Raw genomic sequence first — 24,618 nt, forward strand, 5'->3', positions numbered from 1 at the left:
CATTTCACAGCCTCGCACTTCTGCCCTTCTCGGTCTTCGGAGGACCCGGCCCACGTAGACCGCGAAGGCTGGGTCCTCCGAAGGATGCAGGCCCTGAATTGAGACACGGCTAATGATCCCAAGCACTGCAGCAGATCTACAACAAAATGTTGCTGCAACGGCCCAAAGTTCAGACATGAACCGGACTGAAAGGCTGTGACGGTATTTTACGAGAGCTGTGCAGAAACCTGAAAGAACAACATATAGAGGAGTGGACCAAAAGCAGTCAACAGCATCAGGCTTTTATTGGTCACTACACAGTAAAACAAATAATTATAAAGCCACACATCAACATACTTACAGTCTGAATACAGGCACATTTCTTTCGTTTGAACTCCTTCCCATTAACATGCTTTTGGCCATCACCGGTGGGCAGAGAAAAATCCAGCACTGATGTTCCATCCACCAATCAGAAAGCTCTTTTAGCTCCAGTTTTGGTCTCCACCACCTCGAGTATGTTTTTCCCCCCCTTCGGTTAAACAGCTGGTCTCTAAACGCTGTTTTTTCTTTCTTTAATTGGGAAGTTACAGTCTGACACCACAAAACATTTACAAACCAAACTTTTTATGCACAAAAACCACAAAATCATCTGATTCAGTACTGACATAAAACACTGCTAAATTGATTTAGCAAAAACATTTTTTATTCATTTATAGTTTTATTATTTTTTTATTGTAACGACGCTTCTTTGCAATACATCCTGTCCCAGTTGAAAGCCGGTTTATTTCCTGTTTGTTAAATGGTTCCACGTGTGTGTTGCAACCATGAAAAACTTGCCAAATCTTCTCTGCCGGTGCCAAACAGCTCATTCTCATGAAGTACTGACACATACGAGAAGTAAAACAACTATTTTTTGGCCTTCTTTCTTTTCTTTCTTTCTTTTTTTGGTTACATTATTTTTCCAGGATCGCTGACTGTGGAAGGAGGATTAAACTGCTATTTTAAAAAGATCTTTATAGTCTTCTCTTTAATTTGGTTAAGCATGCTGAACCCCTCTGAAAACAAACAAGCATAAAACTGTTCAAAACAAATTTAAGGGGTGAGAACTGATGCTTCCCCCTCTGGGCTTACACATGGCTGACCGCTCATATGTTCTCGCAGCCCTCAACACTTCCCTTTCAAACCAGGTTATATTACTTTTCATTGAAAAAACACATTGTCGTACAGTAGACGCAGATGTACAAACACACTGGATAAAAACACACAGCAGGTAACAAACAACACGTCAGTTAATCAGTGATGGAGATGCTGCAGAGCTTCATTCAGTGATCTGCAGAGACACGAACGGCTCATTAGGAACACTGATGGAAGCGAAACAGTGTTAACCTCTACTTCGTCCAAGCGTAACTCACCATGGCGACCTTGCTGGTCTGTTCGCGAGTTCGAATCCTCAGCTTGTTGACGGTCGTCTCGGCGATATCTGCTCTCTCCTCGGCTTCGTCCAGCTCGTGTTGGACTTTGCGGAAACGTACGGTACTGCAGCTCACCTGCTCCTCCTGGTGGACAAAAAGACGATCCCTTTTAAATAGATGTTGTTTTATATGGATTAGAGCAGCTCTAAAAAGAAAAAAGTCCCTTTTAAGAGGAAGAGACCTCCAGCAGAACCAGGCTCAAGGACGGGCGGCCATCTGCCGTGACCACTGAGGGGCGGGGCTTTTCTGGGTTGCTCTCTGTTGATGTCAGTGTTTGCATGTCAGAATATCAATTAGTAAATGCAAACTGTGCATTTACTAAAAGTCCCAAATATCTGTGGCACTCAGGAAATGACTGTACTGTCATGGAGGGTGGCGTGGGTTGACTACACAGGTAAGCACACTAATTGTTCTAAAAACAAGCAAATAAAAAATGAAATAATAAATGCTGTTTTTGTTTAAAGAAAATCTCCCAGGATCATTGTTTTTTAAGGGTAATCTGAAAATCTGAACATGCTGATTATGATCTAAATTTTCCTTCTGTGTTGTCTATGCAGGAAACGTCCTGCTAGTCATTTGTATATTTTATCTATGTTTATGTTTGCATACTTGCACATGTTTCACATTAAAAGCTCAGACGTGAGTCCCTCCGTGGAGCGATATTGACTTTATAGAAATAAAAAAGATGTTTTTTAATCATTTTGATGCTGATTTGCATTGTATTGACGAGAGCATTACTGAACACTCACAGCGTTCTCAGCTTGTCTCTTGTAGCTCTTCACTTTGGCTTGCAGCCTTTCAATCAGCTCCTGCATCCTGAGCAGAGTCTTTTTGTCCTCCTCTGACTGCACGAAAGCACAAAGATCCAATGAAAACACAGAAGACGGGACCAACATCTGTATGACAGCAGCAGCTGGATGCAGCGAGGACCTCACACCTGGTACGTCAGCTCCTTCACTTTCCTCTCGTAGCGTCGAACCCCCTTCTGATACTCCTCGCTCTTCTTCTGCTCCAAAGTCAGCTCCGTCTGCAGCGCCCTCACCTGCACACACAGCAGCTGATTTACTTCCTGCTGGTTACCTGTTACTGATATAGAGGAGCAAAACTGCCAAAACCAAGCATGAATAAATAATTCAATGACTCAGTAAAAAATATGCATGCATCAATTAATCTATGACAAAAGGTAAAATCAGATGTAAAAATGACCAATAAGAGGAATTGATTTAAAAAAGGAAAATTGAAAAACAAAGTATCAAATGATGTTGCATTTTATAACTTAATGTCTTTTTATTATCAAGTGCATTTTTAGTGCGTTTAATAGTGCGTTCAGTTTTGGATTTTTTTGAGTCATTTACTTTTTCAGTTTTCATTTTTAATGATATTGGGGCAAGCAGAGGAATCTTAGCAACAAATCCTCCCTCAGAGACTGAGCTTGCTGTTCCTCCCCAAACAGGTCAGGAGAGTTTTTAATGAAACACGTGCTGCACCGCGCTCCCGAGCGTCAACAACAACATAACCGACCTCACTCCTGGTAAAACAGTAACTGTCAGTGACTTTGTACCGCAGTATAAACAGGACAGTTAAACGTCATGTAACCGTAAACAATAAAACAAGAACATCTTAACAGCAGCACGTGTCCCAAGGCATGATGGGAGATAACTGGCCGCTCCCCCAAAACACAACAATACTTTGGTTCATACAGTGCCACTTTACAACAACAGCCACATGAAAGTGTTTTACAGTCAAACAACCCTCCTGTGAGCCAGCACCTGGCAACAGTGGGAAGGAAAAACTTCCTTTTAACAGGAAGACACCTCCAGCAGAAGGTTTTAGCAAGTTTATGCATGCTGCGTGCCTACATTGTTATGCAGCAGATGCCAGTAGAGGAAAATTGTTCCCAGCACAAATATTCTTTGGCAATTACTTTTTTGATAAACCTCAAATAAAGATGTTTTAAAGACTCTTGGCAGAGGCACTTTTTTCCTGTAAATGCGTTTTTTTGGAAACTGACCTAAGAAGTTACTCAGACGTTTTGGGGTTTTATTTATGTAATGCATGTAACACATCCACCGCTGTATAGAAGAGTATCTGTATGACAGACACAAGGAAAAGTAGAAAGTGTCCTTGTTAAACTACCAGGTGTTGCAGTGAAACTTGATTTAACTGACAGTGAGAAACAACTCTGTGACTGAGTTTTCACTCACTGTTGTCTCCAGTTTGTGGAGTTGTTTCTTTCCTCCCCTCAGAGCCATCTGCTCCGTTTCATCCAGTTTCACCTGCAGTTCTGTCAGAAGAACATAGATGCTGGAAAAACACGGCGACATCTGCAGGTGAACTATGTGAACAAGTTATCATCTACAAGTGAGGAAATACCAATATACAGTATACTGTGCGTGTTCAGATAATCCAGGTAACTAATGTGCCAGAAAGCAAACAGACAAGAAGTCTGTGCTTTCGTTTTGGCGAGCTAATTTCTATTGTTTCTATTAACCTACCATGACAACAGGTGACATCACAGTCGATACATGCATTTATTTTTGTCAGTAGTGTTATTGTACCTTTTACAGTAGACTCCATATTCTTCTTCATTCTCTCCAGCATAGTGCTGCTGTCCTGCTCCTTCTTCAGCTCCTCCGCCATCATGGCCGCCTGGTGAAGCACAAACATTAACAGGATTCTGGTAATAAGTATTAGAGGCTGACAGAGCGTGTGATGGATGCATGAATCGCAGCTTTATGGGGTAAATAAATGATTAAGAAATGCTAAAACGTCAGAGTTATTACATTTAAAGATTAATAAAGTTTTCCAGCATCAAACTCGGTTAACATGTGATGAAAACTACAATTTAACAGCAGCAATGGGTTTGATCAGGGATCAAAGGTCATGGGTCAGGACTAACATCACTGATGGCCTTTTTGGCCTTCTCCTCAGCATTGTGACTCTCCTGCATCGCCTCGTCCACCTCTCCGGTCAGCACAGACAGGTCAGCCTCCAGCTTCTTCTTCTGGTTCATGAGGCCCGTGTTCTGAAACAGGAAGTCATCAAACCGTCCGTCATGATGAAATGCTCATATTTCAACATGATTGTATTTGATGTGCCGTAATTAATTAACCTGTGCAGCGAGCAGGTTAACTCTCTCTGACACCTCCACCAGCTCATGTTCGGCCATCTTGCGGGTGCGGTCAGTCTGTTCCAGGACCCCCCGCAGCTCCTCCTCCTCCGCTGACATCAGCAAACACCTCCGCTCCAGGAGGGCGATTTGCTCTCTGAGCTGATTGGTCAGCTGGACTTTTTCTTCTAGCTCCACCTGCTGCTCTTTAACCTGCGATAGAGTTCAGCACAGAAAGGTTGGTTTACATGTTATATCATTTGCCACTAGGGGGCGGAGCTTTGTTTTGGTTGAAGTTTTCACTTCTGCTGCATTTTTCAGTCCATGATTGATGTGATAATGAAGCACAGTGCGGTCAGTAAATAGCACATCCCTGGACACTGTTTTTACTCATCATTCTGATGTGAACAGGTGAGGGTACCTGTATCTGCAGGTGTCTCATGATCCTCTGGCTCTCTGCTTGTTGCCTGTTGGCGTTTCCCAGCTGAATCTCCATCTCGTTCAGGTCAGACTCCATCTTCTTCCTCAAACGAACCGCCTCACTACGATGACGAATTTCTGCCTCCAAATTGGCCTGCATAGTCTCCAGGGAACGCTGCTGGCTCCCCCTGGTGGACAGCATTGGAGTTACCTCTCCATCAACACTAAGGTTGCAGTTGTCAGTTCTTTCTCTGGTTATGAACCTTTTTTTCTGGTATGACTGGTTGAGGCAGACCCTACACAGGGAAAGAGCTGCTGTGGACTCCGTACTTATGTGCCTTAGGACGAGGCTTTAACAGCAGAATTATAGACAGTCACTGCTCGCTGCACTTACAGGCCGTCCATTCAGTGCAGAGCCTTCTATGTAGCTCGCCAGCTAACAGTAGCTAACAGTAGGCCTGTCCTGAGGAAGAATAACCTGGACCAGAAGCACTGCTGGCCTTCTGCCGCTCCTCAGTGGAGAGCGTGCTCTCCTCCTGCCTGGTGTTTGGTATGCAGGGACCACAACTGACAACAGGAAGGCTGTGCAGAGGGTACAGCCCAAAAAAATCATCTGCCTCGCCAGATCCTCCTGTCTCAGGAAAACCAGGACCATCACAGGTGACCCCTCGCACCCCGCTCACCACCTGTCTGACCCACTGCCCTGTGGTCAGCGCCTCAGGTCAATCTGGTCCCACGCCTACCTCCAGACTCACTAACAGCTTCTTCCACACAACAGTTTTTCCTTTGCACCACTTTCAAGCATTTTCCAATGACAATAAAGGCCTATTAAATGTAATTCTATTCTATTCTATTCCATATATTAAGCCCCTTTCAGTCTGTTATTAATATATTTATTACCTGAGGCTGTCGATCTCCTCCTCTTTCTCTGCAATCTTTCGGTCCATCTCTGCCCTTATCTGCTCCAGCTCCATCTGATATTTCAAGATCTTGCTTTCCTCATGTTCCAAGGTTCCCTGATCAATGGAAAGGTAACAGTTCAGGCAACAAAGACTTTATAGATAATTGATTACAGCAGCTAATTACCTCTGCTTCCTCCAGGGCAGCTCTAATGTCGCTCTTCTCCACATCGAGGATCTTCTTCATCCTCTCCAGCTCATGGATCGTCTTCCCTTCCTGACTGATCTGATCTGTCAGATCCACAATCTCCTCTAGAGATATATACAGAAAACACTTTGATACACTGGAATTTAATCCCTTAACTCCCACAATATTAAAAAAGGATTAAAAAATTGAAGTAGTTTGTTCGCTGGACTACAACTTCTCTTCACATCATGATATTCTCCATGATATTGAGCTTGTAAGACCAGGTCCCTGAAATGAAGATACCAGTGTGATTGTAGTAAGTGAAGAGGACAGGGGAGGGACTGCAGTACCCTGCAGGTTCCTGTTTTCTCGTTTAATCGTCTCCAGCTGGTCCAGAGCTTCTTCATAGCAGTTCTTCAGTTTGAAGAGCTCAGTGCTCAGACTGCGAGACTCTTTCTGTGAGGCCTCCAGCTCCATCTGACACTCGTCAAACTTCAGCTTCCAGTCACTGAGCACCTGCATCAAACCAGTGCACACATTTGTTTCTGAGCACACCTACTTATGGCCATTAAAGTGTAAATCTCCACATGGGGAATGGTGCCATATGTCTGACCATGTCAAAGTTGCGTTGCCTCTTGTCCAGAGCCAGAGCTGCAGCGTTGGAGCGCTCCAGTTGGACCATCAGGTCTTCCATCTCTATCTGCAGACGCTGTTTGGTTTTCTCCAGTGAGGAGCACTTGGCCTGAGACGCCTCTGCAACTTCTTCGAGAGTCTGCAGTCTCACGACCAGTTTCTTCCTGCAAATACAACAACTTGTTAACCCTTACCAGTCTAAAGTCAGTAGCTGCTTTGAAGGAAACTGGATAAAGAATTTAAACTGTGGTCTTTGCATTCTCCTATAATGTGTTAGAAAGGCACCTCAGAGTGACGTGCAGCTACAGCAGTGTTGTCTTACTTTGCCTCCTCCAGCTCCTCTATCCTCAGCACAGCATCAGTCTCATACTTTGCTTTCCACTGAACCACCTGACTGTTGGCTGTAGACAGCGCCCTCTGCAGTTCCGCCTTAGCTTCCTGCTCCTCCTCCAGCTGTTCTCTGAGAAGGCTGCAGTCGTGTCGGGATGCCTGCACCGCATGAGCCAGCGCCACGCGAGCCTGAAACACAGACACAGGATACATTTGTTCCAATAAAAGACTTTCAAAAAGGTATTAATAAGAGCACTGAAGTGACCTGATGTGTTACACGTGTAAGAGTTAAGTATTACTTTGCTCTCCTCCTCCAGCTGTTTCTTCATATCCTCAACATTCTGGCAAGCGCCCACCTTCAAGCGCTGGAGCTGAGCGATCGTAGCGTCTCGCTCCTCCAGACGACGTCTGTACTCGGCTGAAAAGGCGACAGCCAAACGTACATGAGTACGATAAGCTTGCTGCATCTTAGACAGCAGATATTCATTTACCATTTTTACAAATTGTATTTTTTTGTTGCCGTGTTTACTAAGAATCGTGGACAAAACATAAGCACAGATGCAAAAACTTTCATCGTTTCAGGTCAAACATAAAATGATGTTGGACCTTTTTATGACTCAGAGGACAGAACACTATCAAGAACAACCCTCAGATACTCAAATTATCCACCAGTGCGATAGGTCACTATTTACTACTGTTAGTGCGGGACGGCGTGATGACTCCATGAAGTCAATTACCACATCAAAAAAATATTGTGGGTCATTATCAGCAGAGGTTTCAGGTAAAACCATTGTGAGACCTTGCCTCACCCTGTCATGTGACCTATTGAGATCACCTGACGCCAGATGTGAGTGAAGACTAACGTGCCTGGGAAGGAATCTCAAAGCTGCATTGTAGGTGACTGACAGGCACTTCCTGTCATTTAGATCCTAACAAGGGCTGCATGTTTGTAATCTAAAGTAAATACAGAAAGTTTTTACTTTTAAGGTGTTTCATCAGTTGAGCCTGAAATTCTTTTTTTAAATGGAAAAATGGGGAAAATCTAACAGGAAATTTTTGATGAAGGTGTAGAAAGCAATGCATCGATGTTGGGAAACTAAAGAAGTTCAGTTTTTAAAAGTTGCAAAATCTTCTACCAGTGGTTCCTATTTCAGCCATGATTGTAGTGATGGCCATCATCACTAGCTTTAATAAGCTTATATTAACATTTTATGACCTTCTACTTGTCCTGTTAGCAAAGCTTAAGCTGAGAGGGAGAGGAATTTATGCCATCTCAATAATTCTCAATCACCTTTCGCTGTCAATTAATGTTTAATATTATTATGTTGATCACTAAAGAAATCATTTTAAATGCTTTTTCTATAGAGTACGCTTTAAGCATTTGTTCTAATAATCCTAACACAACAGACAGGAAGGTGAGGACATCCACACAGAGTGCTGCAAGATGTAGGAGAAAGAAAATTCAGGCAGCCTAAAATCAGGTGTTCAGATCTGTAGAATCAGTGTCGGGTGTGTCAGTGTGCCGTACTGGTGTCTGTGACTGCTCGTGCTTTCTGAGCGTTGACTTCAGACAGCTGTCTCTGCAGCTCGTCTGCTCTGCTCCTGCTTTCATTCAGCTGGTCCTCATAAACCCTGCACATCTTCTCCACAGCAGCCTGCACACAAAGATCAATCAACAGAGAAGTCACAGTTAATGTGGTCTAAGAATCACGATCAACGTGCGGTGGTTACAATGTGACCAAATCTGGTCGCACTGCATTAACATGTTTCACCTCCTCACAGGTTTAAAGTGTAAACAGGTCAAGAGCACGAACCACCTTGTTTTGTGTCCCATCATCAGTTCTTTATGAGGACAAAGCTGTCAGAGCACTGGAAATGGCCTCTGGGCAGATTAAGATCAAGGATGAGAGGCAGCACTGTACCCAGCTCTGTTACTGCATCCATGGCAGCATAAACAGGCCCAGCAGGACTCAACATGACGAGTAGACTGACACTGATGAACCTGGTGGAGTGGCCCCTTAAGCGGGAGGTCTGTTCCTACCTTTGACCTGGAGAGCTGCTCCACGCTGGCAGCCAGGTCATCAGCCTCCAGCCGGAACTCCACCTTCTCCTTCTCCAGCTTCTGTTTGACTCTCTGCAGAGCATCTATCTGCTCGCTGAGCTCCGTCACCATGTCCGAGTGCTTCTTCCTCAGGGTGGCTGCTGTTGCTTCGTGGTGAAGCCCCGCCTCCTCCAGCTCCCGCCGCAACTTCAGGAAATCTGCCTCTCGCTTCCTGTTCAACAAAGCAGTATTTGTGATAATCTGGGCAAATCTCAGTATTGAGATTCTAATCCATCCACTGTCGAACTCTAAAGGTAGGAATCTACATCTGCATGTAATCTTTGAGGGGTTTCTCTGACATACAGCTAGAGCTGTGTTCTTGAGATCACCATATTAGTCTCAACGCCTCACAGGAAGTACCTGTGCATACAATGACCATGTTATTTTAAAACAGCCATCATTTGAGCGCTTTGTATATGACCGAAAGTAAGGGTCACCTCTAACATAGCTACCGTGGCTCTGACTAACTGACCCCTAATGGATCCCTTTGATGGAAGTTAGAAATCACCAAAGCCCATTTTAACCTGTTGAGGGCGATCTGAGCCGCTGAGGCTCCTCCTGCCTCCTCCAGCTTCTCTCCCAGCTCCTCCAGTTCTCTGGCAATGTCGTTCCTCTGACGTTCCGCCTTGGAACGCCATGCCCGCTCCGCCTCCAGGGCCTCCTCCAGCTCCTCGATACGAGTCTGAGGAGGGCAAGTACAAAACAAACTACAGCAGCAGCAGTGAAGAAGAGGAAGCTGAATAAGATCCTCTCTGCACCAACCTGAAGCTCTTTGATCTTCTTATGAAGCTGAGCAGCCAGACTCTGCTCATCCTCCAGTTTTGACTGAAGCTGCACCAACTCAAAGTCTTTCCTTTAGAGAAGGGTGAAGAGAGAAAAGCATTTTGTAGGGATTGACAGTAATAAAGTACCTTTTTTCAGTTAAAATGAGCCCTTTCAGCTAAACATTTATATTCCAAAACTCTAGACATTTCTCCTACTTTCTCAGTCTCTCTTCCTGCTCTTCCTTCTGGTTTTCCAGGTCCCTCACTGAGTCCATGGACAGCTTCAGATCCCCCTCTAATTTCCGTTTGGTTCGTTCCAGATCGGTCCGCACCTTCTTCTCCAGCTCCAGCGAAGTCTCAACCTGCACATGAGTTAGAAACCAGTAATAACAGCAGGGAACATTACAGGTCTTTTCTGGACCAGTGCTAAACAAGCTTTCAAAAGTTGGTTGTAGAAATTCTTTTGGGTATTTCAGTGATTGTTTAGGGACAGAGAATTAACAACCTGCAGGGTTGAAAAAGAAATCAGTGTAAAGGGCCAAAATCTGCCAAAAGCCCAGACCTGTGGCGTCCACTTGAAGCTGGCTTCAGAAATAAGTCGAAGCTCTAACACACTCCTGTGCTGAAATGTCCAGCTTCACAGCAGAAGTAAACATGTTTACTCTATCGTGATGCTGTATGAGTGAAAGTTTTATCCACTCGTTTGGATTTTGTTAAGGTTGGGGTGAGATGCTAATGACCAGCTAATGCTAGCAGGTTTGAAACAAACAGACACATTTCTGCTAATTAAATAACAGAAAAGCAAAATACTAGAATTTTACTCAGAAAAGCTGAAGCATGGATACAAGGACTGATTATTTTTCAGTTCATTCCATTCAAGTGCTACGAAAGGTGCAAACAACACAAACACAGGGGAATTGTCCATTTCAGAGACAGGTGAGCGTGGCAGTGGTTATCGGTGATCGGTTACAGCTACCCATGTTGGAGAAGGTAACGTGAGACGTGTATGGGGATGGCAGTATGTTTCAAAGCTGATATCCCATAAACAGCAAACTGCACAGCGTGGATGACAAAAAGCCCCACAGGTCAGAGGATGTTCAGTGTGAACCATCCCTTCAAGATGCTTTATCTGAGTTTTCATATGAAGATTTTTCTCAACACTAAAACTTAAAAACAAATGAAAAAGTTACCTGAATAAACTTCAGGTAATTCAATTTTATTCATTCAGCACAGGTTCAAGCAGTCGTCTCAAGCTGCTCATCCTTCCACTCGAGTGCCATAAATAACAGTTTATATTGCAGCCTACTGTCAGACATCCAGGAATATCTCTCCTTACACTGTCCACTTGCTGCTCCAGTCGAGCTTTGGCCTTGGCCAGCATGTTGACTTTGTCCTCCTGCGCCTGGAGGTCATTCAGTGCCTGCTGGTGAGCTTCCAGCAGGGCAGCCTTCTCTCTGCTCAGAGATGCTATGGATTCATCTAGAACAGACATCTCCTGTGATAGGTTCTTCACCTGCATGGAGAGAAAAAACAAACATTATTCTGTGAGTGAGGGAAGTGATGGAAAGCAGCACTGATTTAGTCTCTTTTGGGGAACAAACCTTGTTCTCAACCCCATGTCTCTCTTTCTCCACTTTAGCCAGGGTCATCTCCAGGTCATCCACGTCTCTCTTCAGCGATAACACCTCGTCCTCCAGCTGACGCTTCTTGGACGTCAGCGTGGAGCTCATCTCCTCCTCATCCTCCAGGCGCTCCTGCATCTCCTTCAGCTTTGACTCCAGAGAGATTTTAGACTGAATCAGCTGGTTGCAGCGGTCCTCAGCATCCATCAGGTTGTCCTGCTCCTGGATTGTTTGGATACAAAAAGTTATTTAAATATATGAGGCCAGTCTGCATATCAGAAGCTAACAGCTGTAATATGGACAGGGTATATTAAAAATTATGAACAAGTGCATAAAATTCTTGCATAATGGACTACGCAGTATACAGAGGGACTAAAAGTGTGCTCTTATGACTGCACATGTTCCATGACCATGACTAGCTGGATCACTAAAACAATGAGACTTTGTTTATTGGTGGGTGCTTAAACCCACAGAGGGTTTGCTGAGGCTAAAACAAGCACCCAGAATAAAGTGAGCTGGCACCACTCGTTTCAATTTCTTTAAGTCTTACTGCTTGAAGCTGAAGAGCCAGGTCATTTTTCTCCTGAACCAAAGCCACCTGCCGCTCCTCCGCCTCCTTCCGCTTCACCTCCGACCTGATGAAAAAAAACAAACAGAAACATGGCAGGACATCAGACGTCTGTCTGCGTGCAGCTCAGCTGTAGCCCCGATTCAAGCGCCGGCGGATTAACGGACCTGCCGTAGGCCTCTTTTAGTTTCTTGAACTCTTCGTTCAGAGCGGCCAGTTCCTTCTCGACCTGGGCACTCCTGAGCAGCGGACGGAGCTTAAAGAATAATATCATCCACGGCCAAGTCCTCACTGAGAAGAATGCCCTGATGGCAAACTGGATCACCATCGCTGCGTCCCTGAGAGGAAGAACAATAAAAAAAAATCACATCAGCCCCAAAAAACAGCTGATGAGAGTCAAAACAACAGCAACATGCTGCACTAAGCAAAGTTTAAACATCTTGGCATGGTCATATATTCATTAAACTCTGTCAGATTGCTTTTCTTTCTTACAAATACAACTTCCTTCTTACTTCTGATCAACTTTTCTGGCATCAGCACTTAAAAAGTTTTTAGTCTCCTTTTTACTGATTTGTTATCATTCATTCCCCTGATAGATGTGACACTGACCTTTGCAGCATCAGTTTCTGTCGCTCCATCCTCATGAGCTTCCCTCTGCATATGGCCTGAACGGTGGTGAGGATCTGAGACAGACGGTTGTCCCGCATGTCCTCCAACTGACCCAACAGACCCGCCTTAAAGAACACCTGAGACGAAGCAACGGGACCATCAGCTGAACTCCAACAACATAGGTGTACAAGGCAGGGTAAACTTGAATTTGTTGTACCTTTGTGTGTCCAAACTTGTACTGGCTGTGGTCTATGTCAAGAGAGCCCAGCAGTTTCTCCACAGCCTTCCTGTTGTCCACAAATGAGTCCTCTGGAATCGCAAAAGGGTTCAAGATGCGATAACTGAGAAGAAAAAAAAGTCCATTACTGAAGAGCAACAGCAGATGAAGTAAATATGTGTTAGATATGCGACTCACCGCTGTCTGAACTCAGCGTACAGGATGCGGTTTGGAAAGCCCTTCCTGCAAATCCTGATCCCCTCGAGGACCCCGTTACACCTGAGCTGATGGAGGACCAGGAAGGGATCCATCACACCTGGAAAAACAAAGGAAGGCATCTCAAAAAATAACTTGGAGAATACTTTAACTGTGCAGTCCTACAATATTTTTATTTGGGGCATGGGAAGGAACTAGAATTTCCCTTTCAGTGCAATTTAGTAAAAGTCATTACTTCAGATGGTTTCTTTACAAAATCGAGCACTACGCTAAAACCAAACTGAAAGTGCATCAACAAATGCACGTAGACATAATATGTCTGTTGTGACTTGTAAAGTAGTAACAATATCTTTGGTAATATTTCTGGCACGAGACAATAAAAACACCTTTAGTGGTGCCAAGGTGAAAAACACCTTTTACAGGTCATTCATTTAGCAAGTTTATTTTTCTGGGTGAGGACGACTCACAGACACCAGCTGTCAGTAGATACCAGGGTTCATGGTTTTACCTGGAATCTTGCTCTCATTGGGGATTATGCAGCGCACAAAGTGAGGTTGAGTGCTGCGAAGGTTAGCCATCAGCTTATTAAGATTTTCCTGTAATAAACACACAATTAGTTGAAACCTCTGTCATAGTGTACAGCAGGGGCTAAAGGGTCACATGACGAACTGAGACTGCTGTGGAGGCCCTCTCAGACTTATAAAGAGATCAAATTAAGCTAACTGGTTATGCCCTCCAGTAACAGTCCCAGTTTCTCCTGTGGCACCTTGGGAAAATGAATTGCCCCCCGGTGTACTGTAATGGTGTCTCAGGGGAAGCTGCCAGTCACACCCACCTTGTGCAACTGTGACACAGTTTGGAAAGAAGCTGCTTTCTTCCTCCTCTGTTTGGTTTCAGCCTTCGGATCAATAGCTAAAATAACACAAAAAAGCAAGACTCAACCCAAACACACTCATATAGTTCAATTCCTTTTTGTAGTTGAACGGTTTTCCATTAAATATTTAGTGAAGCTGTTTTTTTTACGCATATCAGAGCTGATGTAGTTCTCAAAAAGTCCAGCCATCAGTTTGTTGGAGGATTTCTGGAAGAGGGCCACCACCGTCTCATTCAGAGGATCTCTGTTCTTGTCCAGCCAGCCTGTGATGTTGTACGGCACCTACAACACACACCAGTCAGTTGAGCTCTGTGACATCAGCCTCGGCCAGATCTAACTTGAGAGAGAGGCGTTGCAATCAAAGCATATTTGCATGACAGACACTCTCAGGTCAAAGAAAATGTCCAGATGTTAGCTTGTAGATGTACCAGATGTTTTTCCCACCTGTCAGTCAACAGTGTCCTTTAATCTCACTGATAGTTGTTTTAACTGTAGAGCCATCCAGTTCACATTGCTATCAGTTAGTTTCCTTGTTGTCAATACAAGTAACCGAACTTCACTGATGTTCTGTGGCCACTTTGCTGCTGAGCTCTTCTAGCCACTGGGCTCTCATATGACTTAAAGCATAAGTATGATCCTATATAATAAATAACTGGATGTGCATTTGTCCATTTATACCAAAATAAAACATCATAAGATTTTTTTTTGTCAACTCGAGCTTTTAAAAACAATGCTGAGAATATAACACAATTTTTTTTCCATGTTTATATCTTTAGGATTTTTTGTGTTCCTTATTCAAAGTCACACCCGACCAATTCCCATCCCGACGTTCCCAGCAACCTTCTACATGTCCAGAGTTTCAACCCAAGCTCAAGAGTAAAATCAAAAGCTTCATGGCTTCACCTGAAAAGGCCAGAACAACGTCTCCATCACCCTGCTGTAGCTCTGTAGCTTATCTGAGCTAAGACCAAAGTTAAATTGTCCTGATAAAACTGGAGAACTTCACCTTCAAATGACCAACAACAGAAAAAGTGACTTTATGAAAGGATACCCACCACTCCAGCATAATGAACCAACTCAAAGTGCGTCTCATATTTGCGCTTCTTGTCTAGACGCGGCCGCTGGAAGTTGGGTGACTTCCCAAGATGGTTGTCGTAAAGTTTGGTTTTAAAGCTGTGGTCCGTGGCCTTGGGGAACATACATTCCTCCTCCATGATGGACAGAATACCCATTGGCTGGACAAAGGAGCTCTAATTAATTCATTTCATATTCACATAGGCTTCATATTGGAATCATCCAATACAACCCATGTAACACACAAACATACCTTCTCTATGAGGTCTATGCAGGCCTGTAAGTCCAAACCAAAGTCTATGAAGGTCCACTCGATGCCTTCAGCCTTGTACTCTTCCTGCTCCAGGATGAACATGTGGTGGTTAAAGAACTGCTGCAGCTTCTCATTGGTGTAGTTGATGCACAGTTGCTCAAAGCTATTGAACTGCAAACAGAAATGAACCATATTTTTGGTGTTACTGATCAAAAGATGTTCAATTCTGCAAAATGACCGAACCACGAGTGACACCAAAGAAGAAAAACCTTTTCTCTGAAAAGCTGTCTGCTAGTGTTTCCTGTGCTAGGTTTGAGCTGACATCTAGGATATCCTTGCTATGATTTCACGACTTTTATTCCAATGGTTGCGCACTATTTTTACAGTAGCATTTATCTTCAAAACATATGTTTGGTGTCACTGGAAAGACCTGGACCGTGGCTGGATTTGAAGGTGCTGAAAGTGTCTCTTTGGATTTCCTTTGTACCTCAAAGATCTCAAAGCCGGCGATGTCCAGGACACCGATGAAGTACTGACGAGGCAAAGAAGTGTATAAGGACGAGTTGATACGACCCACCAGCCACTTAAACATGCGGTCATAGGTGGCTTTTGCCAGGGCGGCCACTGCATAGTTCACCTAGACACAAAACACGACCTGTTAGTTTTCCTGGAACCACAGATAAACATGTTTGGAAATTTACAGTTAAGTTTATGTAGTAAGACAGAAAACTTTGATCACCTGTTCTACAGTCTGTCCTTTAACAATAAACTCATTTCCCACTTTCACTCGAGGATTCAACAGGCCTTTCAGCAGGTCAGCAGAGCTGATGCCCATCAGGTAAGCTGCCTTATCTGCACCTTAACACACAAACCACATGCAGGTAATTATCTCTACCAGCACAGACTAGACATGTTTTTCACAAAAGATTAAAAAAAAAAGGTGAGGACTTGTTCACCTGAATGCCAGATAGTTATAAAGATCAACTACAGCGGACCATATGTAACTGATGGCTGTCGCAGCTCAACCACAAGTTCATAATACATCCTCTGAGGTTGTGTATTGTGAGATTTGGGCGAGGTCTGCAGTTAGTCCCGGCTCATGACCTTTCGCCTACAATTAGTATTGCATTGGTACTTTCTGTACCTTAACCAAGAAATTGAAATTGAAAAAGTATTTTTTGCTTAAAAAGGCAAAAACTATATTGTTGCTTCGTTATCTTTCCATTATTCTACCAAAATCCTTTTGATAACACACTGCGAGACAACAGAAAGCTGTGTCCAGGCAGCATCACCTGCATCCATCATACAAACTAACTGTTGTGTCTTTGTGATGGTGTTTAGTGGGTCATACTCTCTGTGCCGTCCGCTTCGGCCTGCTCTTCTCTCTGTTTCTTCTTGAACTTCATGTTACCGAAGTGCATGATGGCTCCAACAATTTTGTAGCAGCCATACTTCTCCTCTGCAGTGAAGCCCAGTGTGTCCATGGCACGCTGCACACAAACATACAGATTACAGTTTACACACATCATCAGAGTTTTCTTTGAGACGCTGTGTTCCTCTTACGTCGGTGAGCCTCAGTTCCTCTCCGTCACTGATGCCCTCCACCGTGGTCACACCCTGAGAGCAGAAGTGGTAGTCGTAGGGGTTGGTGGTCACCAGCAGCATGTCTGCATCATACATCATGAAATCATTAGTTATCACAGTTAACCCCCTCTTTCTTCCCACGCTCCTCAGACTGTAAATGGCACGTTTCATATTTTCTGTGGTTCATAATGTTATTGTTCAGTTATTTGGTAAACAGTGTAACGTGCAGCTGGGTAGCGAATGAGCAACAGCTTCTGACTTTCCAAAAAGTACTCATTTATTTACAATATCAAAAATAAAAGTGCCACCTCTACCACACATTACTAAAGCGCACACTAGTCCGCGTGCACACAGGAGCATCCATTACAGGAGGAGTGCGAAGAAGAACAAAAAGGGGGTGACACACCAGTCATGAGACAGGAGGCGCCGCCATGTGGTCATACACTGCATTACAACAGCAACTGTTACAACAGGCAAAGACAGCAAACTGTAGTCGCTGCCTCATTGTTTTAGGTCAGTCATATTTGTCGGGGGCGCATAAACATGCACCAAAGCCTCCCCAGATTGCTGGGTTAAATTAGATTTTAAAGACATGCATTGTTTTTGTTGTTCTGCATGTTCTTGGTTTTATTTCTGTTTCTGTTAATAATGCAGTTCTATTAAACGCAGTGTCATTTATATAGCTGGCGTCTTTCATTGGACAGGTTGCAGCACTGGGTAGTTTTTTTGTTTGTTTCTTACCTTGTAATTCTGCCTTATGATTGGACAGGATCTGGTAATAGATGTGGTAGCTTCTCTCTCCTGGTTGCTGGAAAACAACTCTTGACTTTTCTAAAAGGTCTGAGGAAAATAAACACAAACTACGTCACTCATCAGCCAAAGCGAGACACCCACAACACCTCACAACCGTTCAGTGTCTGACGCTGAGATGTTAGTAACACATCTTGTCTTGCAATACCACTAAGCCATAAAATGAAGTATGCCCAAGAAATGTAAGATATTGGAAACTTGGAGGACTGTATAGTAACTGCTGCATGACTTAAACTGTTCCTCAGTCATTTGTCACAGTGTACTAGGAGTGTTTGGGATGTACCTCTGTTTCCAACAATGCCCCAGAGCTTTTAGTTGTTGACACAAGTTTCCAGTGAACTAATGTGCTGTTTCAGCCCTTTTTACACCCGCATGCCTTACAAAATTCTACACTAGATGGATGGATGGTTTCAATGAAAACGTATTTGTGGCTGTGTAATAATAATATAATGCCATTTGAAAAATGCTGAGTAGAAAGGCTAACATGTTCGGCTAGTGCAGTTTAACTAACAAATTCAAACTTGGAATAACTTTTTGAGAACACTTACAGATGTCGATGTCAGCAGACGCCAGTTTCCCTGTTGGGCCAAAGTGAATTCTGATGAACTTGCCCTGAAGCACACAAATACAAACCCACGGTCTTTACAACACGTCTACACCCACATGAGACACAAAGCTGTGTTCTCCACTCCAGCCTTGAGGATGAACTCACAAAGCGGGAGGAGTTGTCATTGCGGATGGTTTTGGCATTCCCAAATGCTTCCATAGCTGGATTAGCTTCAATAATCTGATCCTCTAAAGATCCCTGAATACAAAGAGAAACATTGCAAAGACATATTCCCAGTATGGGTATTTTTTTCACTATGGACTGGAACAGTTAAGGAAAAGGGAAACTGTTGAGGCGTCTTACTCCTTTTTTCACATTTTCTCCTAGAGCAGCGACGATGGCAAAGTACTGTATCACCCTCTTAGTGTTGACTGTTTTCCCGGCACCTGACTCACCTCTGAAAGGATGGTGTAAAAACAAAGCCAATTTTCAGTTAAACAATTTAAAATATGCCTTTATCAGTGAATGAGAGCAATAACATATTGGTGCTACTTCATCATGACATGTATAAACTCTACAACTCTGAGGCGAAAGACAGAACGAATACACTGAGGCACATATTAAGTGAGAACATCACTCTCTGTTCTCGGTTTAAATCATGACATTGTGCAGTCACGCACAGGCTTTGAAACCTTCAGCTGAGTGTTTTTGCTCTTTCCGTTGAGCTAACTGGATGTAATGAGCGATGGATGGGTCTACAGAAGAAACCACGGCCCTGTGCTCTCCTACAATAGTGACTAGGGATGTAACACTTCCACAACCAAGACTGGAACCTTGTTTGAAACAACTGGAAGACCTATTGCCATCCCTATGCCATGATACCCATGTGGAGTACAGTTAAATCATGCTAGTCAGATGAGAGCTGTGATGTTTAACGATCACTCAGCTACCAAGAACTGGAAGTAATTCAGAATGTGGTTTATAATTTTCTGCTCCTAAAGAAGAACCAAGGTGCCTCAGTATCCCTCAGCCATGTGTTCCTCCAGCTTTCGCTCTTCCTCTTTCCTTTTGGATTCCATTCCAGTCTCGACCTAGTGATGTTAATGGTTGGCTTCCCGAGGTTGAGACCAATCCACCTTTAACTGCAGCACGTACTCCTTTCATAGGGAAGATCCTTCCTCATCAAAGTCGATTTGAGTTTTCTGTCAGTGTTTCTCTGTTTGGGTCTGGGGCCCTTTAGCCCTATCTCAACCCCCAGGGAGAGGTGGTCCAAATCTGTGTGGCCTCTACCCTTTGACTTGTCTACTATGGGTGTCTCTGTGAACAGAAGTGTAGTTTTGGAGTATTTTAGATACTCATTAGCAACTTTTCGTCATCTCTGCACCATCTTATTTTAAAATTTGGATTTCTACAATACATTTTTTTTTTCAATAAGACCATAAACTCTTGATTGTGACCATCATGAAATATTTACTAAATAATCAAGGGCGTGGCAGAGGCATTTACCCATAGACTTGTACACGACTTTAAAACTAGAGGAGTCTCCCCCTGCTGGCCAGTAGAAAGAATGTTCCTGGTTAACAGCTTTATGCTCTGACCTAGAAGCTACTTCCATCTTTATATATGTAGTCTGTGGTTTAAATGAAATAAACTGCAAGTTTATATACAGGACATGGTTTGCTTTTCTCATATAATTCCTATTTCCATTTGTATTTTTATTATGATGTCATATTACCGACCGTAATGTTAGACCAGCTGTGCTTCTGACTTACGTGATGAGCATTGACTGGTTCTCACGATCTGTGGGGGAAATAAAACCAAGTGAATAAATATTCAGAAGAGGCAAATCATGAGCTCAAAGTTTATCCACTAAGCAAAAGATTTATTCACGCATTCACCTAAAGTGGTCCGTACATTGACACCACAAACACAGACTATACCTCTAATGTTTAATTGGAATAAAAGGTGCAGCATAGAAGACATTGTCAACTGGCTGGTTTCCAGGTAACGACTGCAATGAGAAAGCTGACAGCATGGCTGATGAGGCTAAAGGTGACTCACTCTGCAGCAGGTCAGTGTAAGCGTTGTCAGCGATGGCGTAGATGTGGGGCGGCATATCTGCACGGCGCCTCCCTTTGTAGGCTGTCACCACCTCAGGAGTGTAGACCGGCAGCCATTTGTATGGATTGACTGTGACACAGAACAGACCAGAGTAGGTCTGACGCAGAGACACACAGTTAGAAACACACAGTGAGGAAGATGGAAACGTGTTTTTGACGGTTGCACATTAGAGTAGATGCTAACATAGATCATCCACATGCTGTATCTCCTCCTCAGGTTGAAGAGGACAGATGCTTCGTTCAGGTGTGTCAACATGGCCATGTCCTCTATCATGTCGAACTTAGGAGGGTTCATTGGCTGGAGGTCGTCTTCTTTTACTATTAGAAACTGAAACACAAACACACATGAAGCTTTAGTTAAACCCCTCAAAGTGAAATTTAACTGTTTGTTTTTTGATTGTGAAATAAGAAAAACAACATTCCACACATTTTAACTCAGGACAGCAAAACGGTGCATGGAAACAAAAGATCAAAAGGAGATGTAGTTTTATTGTGGGGGATAATTGGGCTTGTGTGTTTCTACTAAACATATTAAATGACTAAATAATAGTAATGAATAAACAGCATATCGAGTAATTAGAAGTAGCTGGCTGACTAACCCGTCCGTCTTTGGTCTCCACAGTAGTCTTGTCTCCATTCAGCTCTCTGATCTCCACTTCAGTGTATGCTTCAGTTTCATCGGGCATCCAAATGCGCTTCGTGCCTAAGAGAAATGGATTACATAGCATTTTATTTAGTATGCAGTAGCATATATATATACATACAGCATCTAGACCTATGTACAGAGCAGAGGTGGAAGTACAAATACTTTGTTACTTTGTTATTTCCTAATTTTCAGGTATCTGTACTTAACTTGAGTATTTATTTTCCTGAAAACGTTTTACTTTTACTCCCTACATTTGAACATGTATATCTGTACTTTCTACTGTTTACATTTTCAAAACTGGCTCCTTACTTCAGACATCAAAGCGATGTGAGCCTAAACAGTAGTGCATGAAAGACAGTACTGTTTGTGTAATAATGACCAGGGTTGCTGCATACTGTGTGTCATAGTCTGGTGTTAAAGTGGGCCTGTGTTTGTTTGTCTTTTTACAAAGGTGAGGAGTGCTCAGGTTAGGAGTACCGGTTTTAAAGAACAGTGTGTGATTGGTGCACAGCTGTGGTGTAGCACAGATTGATTGGAAGTTGGGTGATGATGCTGAGATTCAGTCACTGAATTCCACCTTCATACCTTCTAGTATAAAAACAACATAAACTGTATAGTCTCAGTGTGGAGGATGGAACTCAGCTGGGGCAACTAAACCTCAGAGCAGCAGTACTTAAGCAAAGAAGTTGAATCACTACTTTGACTTTTACTGGAGTAGTTTTTTTACACTAGTATCTTTTCTTATACTTAAGTACAGATAGTCCGTATTTTCCACCTCTGGTGCAGAGAAATATAAAAAGGAAACAGAGACCGTCAAAAGCTTGGGCCTTGGCAGCCAGCTGTTCCAAGTTGGTGAGGCGGAGGTAGTGAGCCGCTTCTCCAAACTCCGCCATGTCCAGGAACCGAGACATCTGAACACACAAACATCACAGATATGAGCATTCATTGAAGATCCTCGGAGGGCTGTTATTTCCCAAACAATGTGGAAAAGATGTGGTGCTTTCTGCTTTAAATGTTCTGAAGGCTCATGAGCAAACTTTTAAAGCATTCTCAGACAGCAGCATTTATCACCATGCTAATAGATAACAGTGCTGGCTTTCTTCTGGCTAAGGTAGGGCGACACTGATCCAACTTCTGCATCAACTTCTTCCCGTTCTGTTACGTTGGCTGCAGATATGTTCTGATACAACGTTCAGATGCTCATTTCCCACCAGTCACACTTGAGAGGACGTGCACCGTCATTGTTTAATGCAAACGTCATCAGTAGATTTCTCATGTAGAGGCTGCGTCTGTTTCTTGAAATTATTTACAGTGAGAAAAAAATAGAACATGGGAACATTTATCTTTCCCGTCATTATAAGCCACGATCATTCATCCCATCGACTGCACTATAAATCTTTATTTAGCTGCGAGTAAATCCCAGGCATGGACTGAACTAAACTGTGATGTCAACAAATTGGCATGGCAGTCATTCACAGTAGTTCTGGCCTAGCTCGCTGCATTACTCAGGCTTTCCAAGAGAGCTAACAGCTGCCACATCAGCTCAAGAGGATCCCTTTGCAAATTCTTCTAGTAAATATAACCCTTCAGTTATCTCCCTTTGTGTGAGTCTGAGTGCCTTAACAAAGACTCACAAGATGAGGTGAAGCGTCTATGCAGCATCTGTGGTTCAAAAGGTAGGTTGTCTATAAATGAGAAGGTCAGTGGTTCTATCCCTGCCTCCTCTACTCGTTGAAGAGTCCTTGATACTGAATCTTGGGTTTGAAATGTCTTAGTGTAAAAGTGATTCTGCATAGAACAAAGTGCTTGAATGAATGAGGCTTTTCATAAGAATCTAGAAAAATGCTGTACAAGTCCACTTAGCTTTTCCTTTTCAACATCAGGACAGAGTTAAAAGAAGACTATTTTATTAGTGGGCAGAAATCTTCTGCTTGGCCACATTTGACCTAATAAACCTAAATCCATTCACCTGAGTCCACATAAAGTCCACAGTTCAAATATGGTGAGTAAAGTATTGCACTGTTGATAAATACACAGAAACCTGTTTCTCAGTCTGCTTCTTATAAAATAAGTGCAAAATAATAATGTTTCATTAGTACTTGTTTATATTTTGAGGCTTCTCTTCTTTTCTAGTTTAACGAGGTTCAGTAAGAACATTCACATAGTTTTGAGCACCAGTAAAAGACTCTGTAGTTGTTGAAGCTAAATTTTCACCTTATTTCATTAAAAATGAAGCAGATTTGAAACCAACTCTCCAGGTCTTTTAAATTCAATTTAAATTGATTAAATTAGAAACGCATCTGTTGTCAAATGGACCAGGAATCAGCTAATACAAAATGACATTAGCGAATAAGCAGGGACACAATTCTGTTTCTGAAATTTAGGATGACCATCTCACAATCTGACTGCAGCCAGTCGGGATGCAACAGGAAATAACGTGCAAAGTAAAAAATATAAAACAATTTTTTTTGTAGGACATTAGTAAACAAGTACATGTAACTTCATCACTGCGTCACAATCCTACAGCTGTTACCAAGGACCAGACAATAATGGTGGTAGCCATTAGCCGTGCATCTTGTCCTCAGTTCAGTAGCAAACTTGCACTAAACTTTTCCCAAGTTCACTAGATGAGTGTCACACAGTGTTGCTCATACTGGACTCATACAGTTACACACTGGGTAACACCTTCAGATGCTGAGGTTGCTGGGAAATTTGAATCCTTTACATTTTTGCACTTTTTGTATTAAAAACTCAGTTACCCAAGTTGCTGTGTACAAATAAAATTCATCTTAGGATCTATGACAGTCATGTCAAATATCAAAGCATACATCACAGAAATCTGATGATTAAAATGGGGGCAGTGTACTTACTGTGCTGGGTGGCTCTGTTTTGAAGATCTTTGAGGATGTGCAGAAAAACACAATAGCGCAACTCAAAGAGCATCACTTTGCTTTATAACCTCACTGTGAAGGTCACTGCAGCATGTGACCCCCTCCCCTGCAGCTGACTGGGCAGACTGGTCTGCTGGACAGTCATAAAAGGCCTGCTGTGGTCAGGATAGAATACCAAACTAAAGCAGAACCAAAGCCCCATCTGCTCCCTCCTCATCCCGGTTTTCTCCCACTGCATCCCGGTCTATCTATGGAGACTGACTGGCCACTGCTGACTTTCCCCTCTGTGCTTCTGCCCATCTGTGTTTTGTTCCATCTTTCTGACATGTATTCCATCCAGGCTATCTCTGGGCATTAAACCCCAATTATTCTTTATTTAACCCCGTGGCATCAAACGTAAGCCAAGCTGTCAATGAACTGCTGATGTGGTAAATCAGAGAAAGCTGTCAGCATTGCTCCTCAGGCTCTAAAATCTCTAAAGGTAAATAAATGCTGGAGCCTCAGACTTTTTAAAAAATTATTAATTCACAGAAATTTCCTGTTTATTCTTCAACTTTTTTTTCTTATAGACCACCTGTGAACAAAAATTCTTATATTTACTGGCTTTGATGACAGCACAGTGCTAGGACTCAGATTTTTCAGTATCTGCTTCTATTCATAGAATATTCATTCACATAAACATTGAAAGCAAAG

General features: G+C 43.0%; 1 protein-coding gene across 2 annotated transcripts; it reads right to left on the reverse strand.

Annotated features, from left to right (window-relative positions):
* Positions 1–270: 270 nt before the first annotated feature.
* On the reverse strand, positions 271–23,949 carry LOC102193324 (myosin-7). Of its 2 annotated transcripts, XM_013914693.1 has the most exons (46): positions 23,905–23,949; positions 21,846–21,945; positions 20,988–21,091; positions 20,573–20,716; positions 20,330–20,486; positions 20,041–20,068; positions 18,632–18,725; positions 18,434–18,526; positions 18,270–18,333; positions 17,653–17,751; positions 16,891–16,994; positions 16,679–16,817; positions 16,067–16,185; positions 15,815–15,964; positions 15,328–15,498; positions 15,056–15,235; positions 14,150–14,282; positions 13,962–14,038; positions 13,635–13,722; positions 13,109–13,226; positions 12,911–13,034; positions 12,694–12,830; positions 12,252–12,422; positions 12,067–12,151; positions 11,496–11,738; positions 11,231–11,407; positions 10,111–10,256; positions 9,893–9,983; positions 9,655–9,812; positions 9,071–9,302; positions 8,558–8,684; positions 7,329–7,447; positions 7,022–7,218; positions 6,680–6,863; positions 6,417–6,582; positions 6,067–6,191; positions 5,881–5,996; positions 4,982–5,168; positions 4,564–4,773; positions 4,351–4,476; positions 4,010–4,100; positions 3,656–3,735; positions 2,389–2,493; positions 2,201–2,296; positions 1,392–1,535; positions 271–1,309 (listed from the first exon to the last, which is right to left on the reverse strand). In XM_013914693.1, the coding sequence occupies exons 2-46, from the start codon at positions 21,943–21,945 to the stop codon at positions 1,298–1,300; spliced, it is 5,811 nt and encodes a 1,936-aa protein (XP_013770147.1). In that variant the 5' UTR covers positions 23,905–23,949; the 3' UTR covers positions 271–1,297. The 2 variants fall into 2 exon arrangements, with proteins under 2 accessions (XP_013770147.1, XP_013770148.1); XM_013914694.1 differs by lacking the exons at positions 20,988–21,091; positions 21,846–21,945; positions 23,905–23,949 and having other exon boundaries at positions 20,330–20,458; positions 20,573–20,598.
* Between the last annotated feature and the right edge of the window lie 669 nt (positions 23,950–24,618).

The sequence above is a fragment of the Pundamilia nyererei genome, unplaced genomic scaffold, assembly GCF_000239375.1.
Source record: "Pundamilia nyererei isolate P.nyererei 1_Seehausen unplaced genomic scaffold, PunNye1.0 scaffold00216, whole genome shotgun sequence".
NCBI lineage: Eukaryota > Metazoa > Chordata > Actinopteri > Cichliformes > Cichlidae > Pundamilia > Pundamilia nyererei.

Excerpts from the sequence above, each read along its gene's own strand:
- LOC102193324 (XM_013914693.1), bottom strand. The coding sequence starts at position 21,945 with ATGTCTCGGTTCCTGGACATGGCGGAGTTTGGAGAAGCGGCTCACTAC. Across the intron at positions 9,303-9,654 it reads GCTCAGATCGCCCTCAACAG|GAAGCGAGAGGCAGATTTCC; the intron begins GTTAAAATGGGC and ends TTTGTTGAACAG. Across the intron at positions 6,192-6,416 it reads AGAAAACAGGAACCTGCAGG|AGGAGATTGTGGATCTGACA; the intron begins GTACTGCAGTCC and ends ATATATCTCTAG.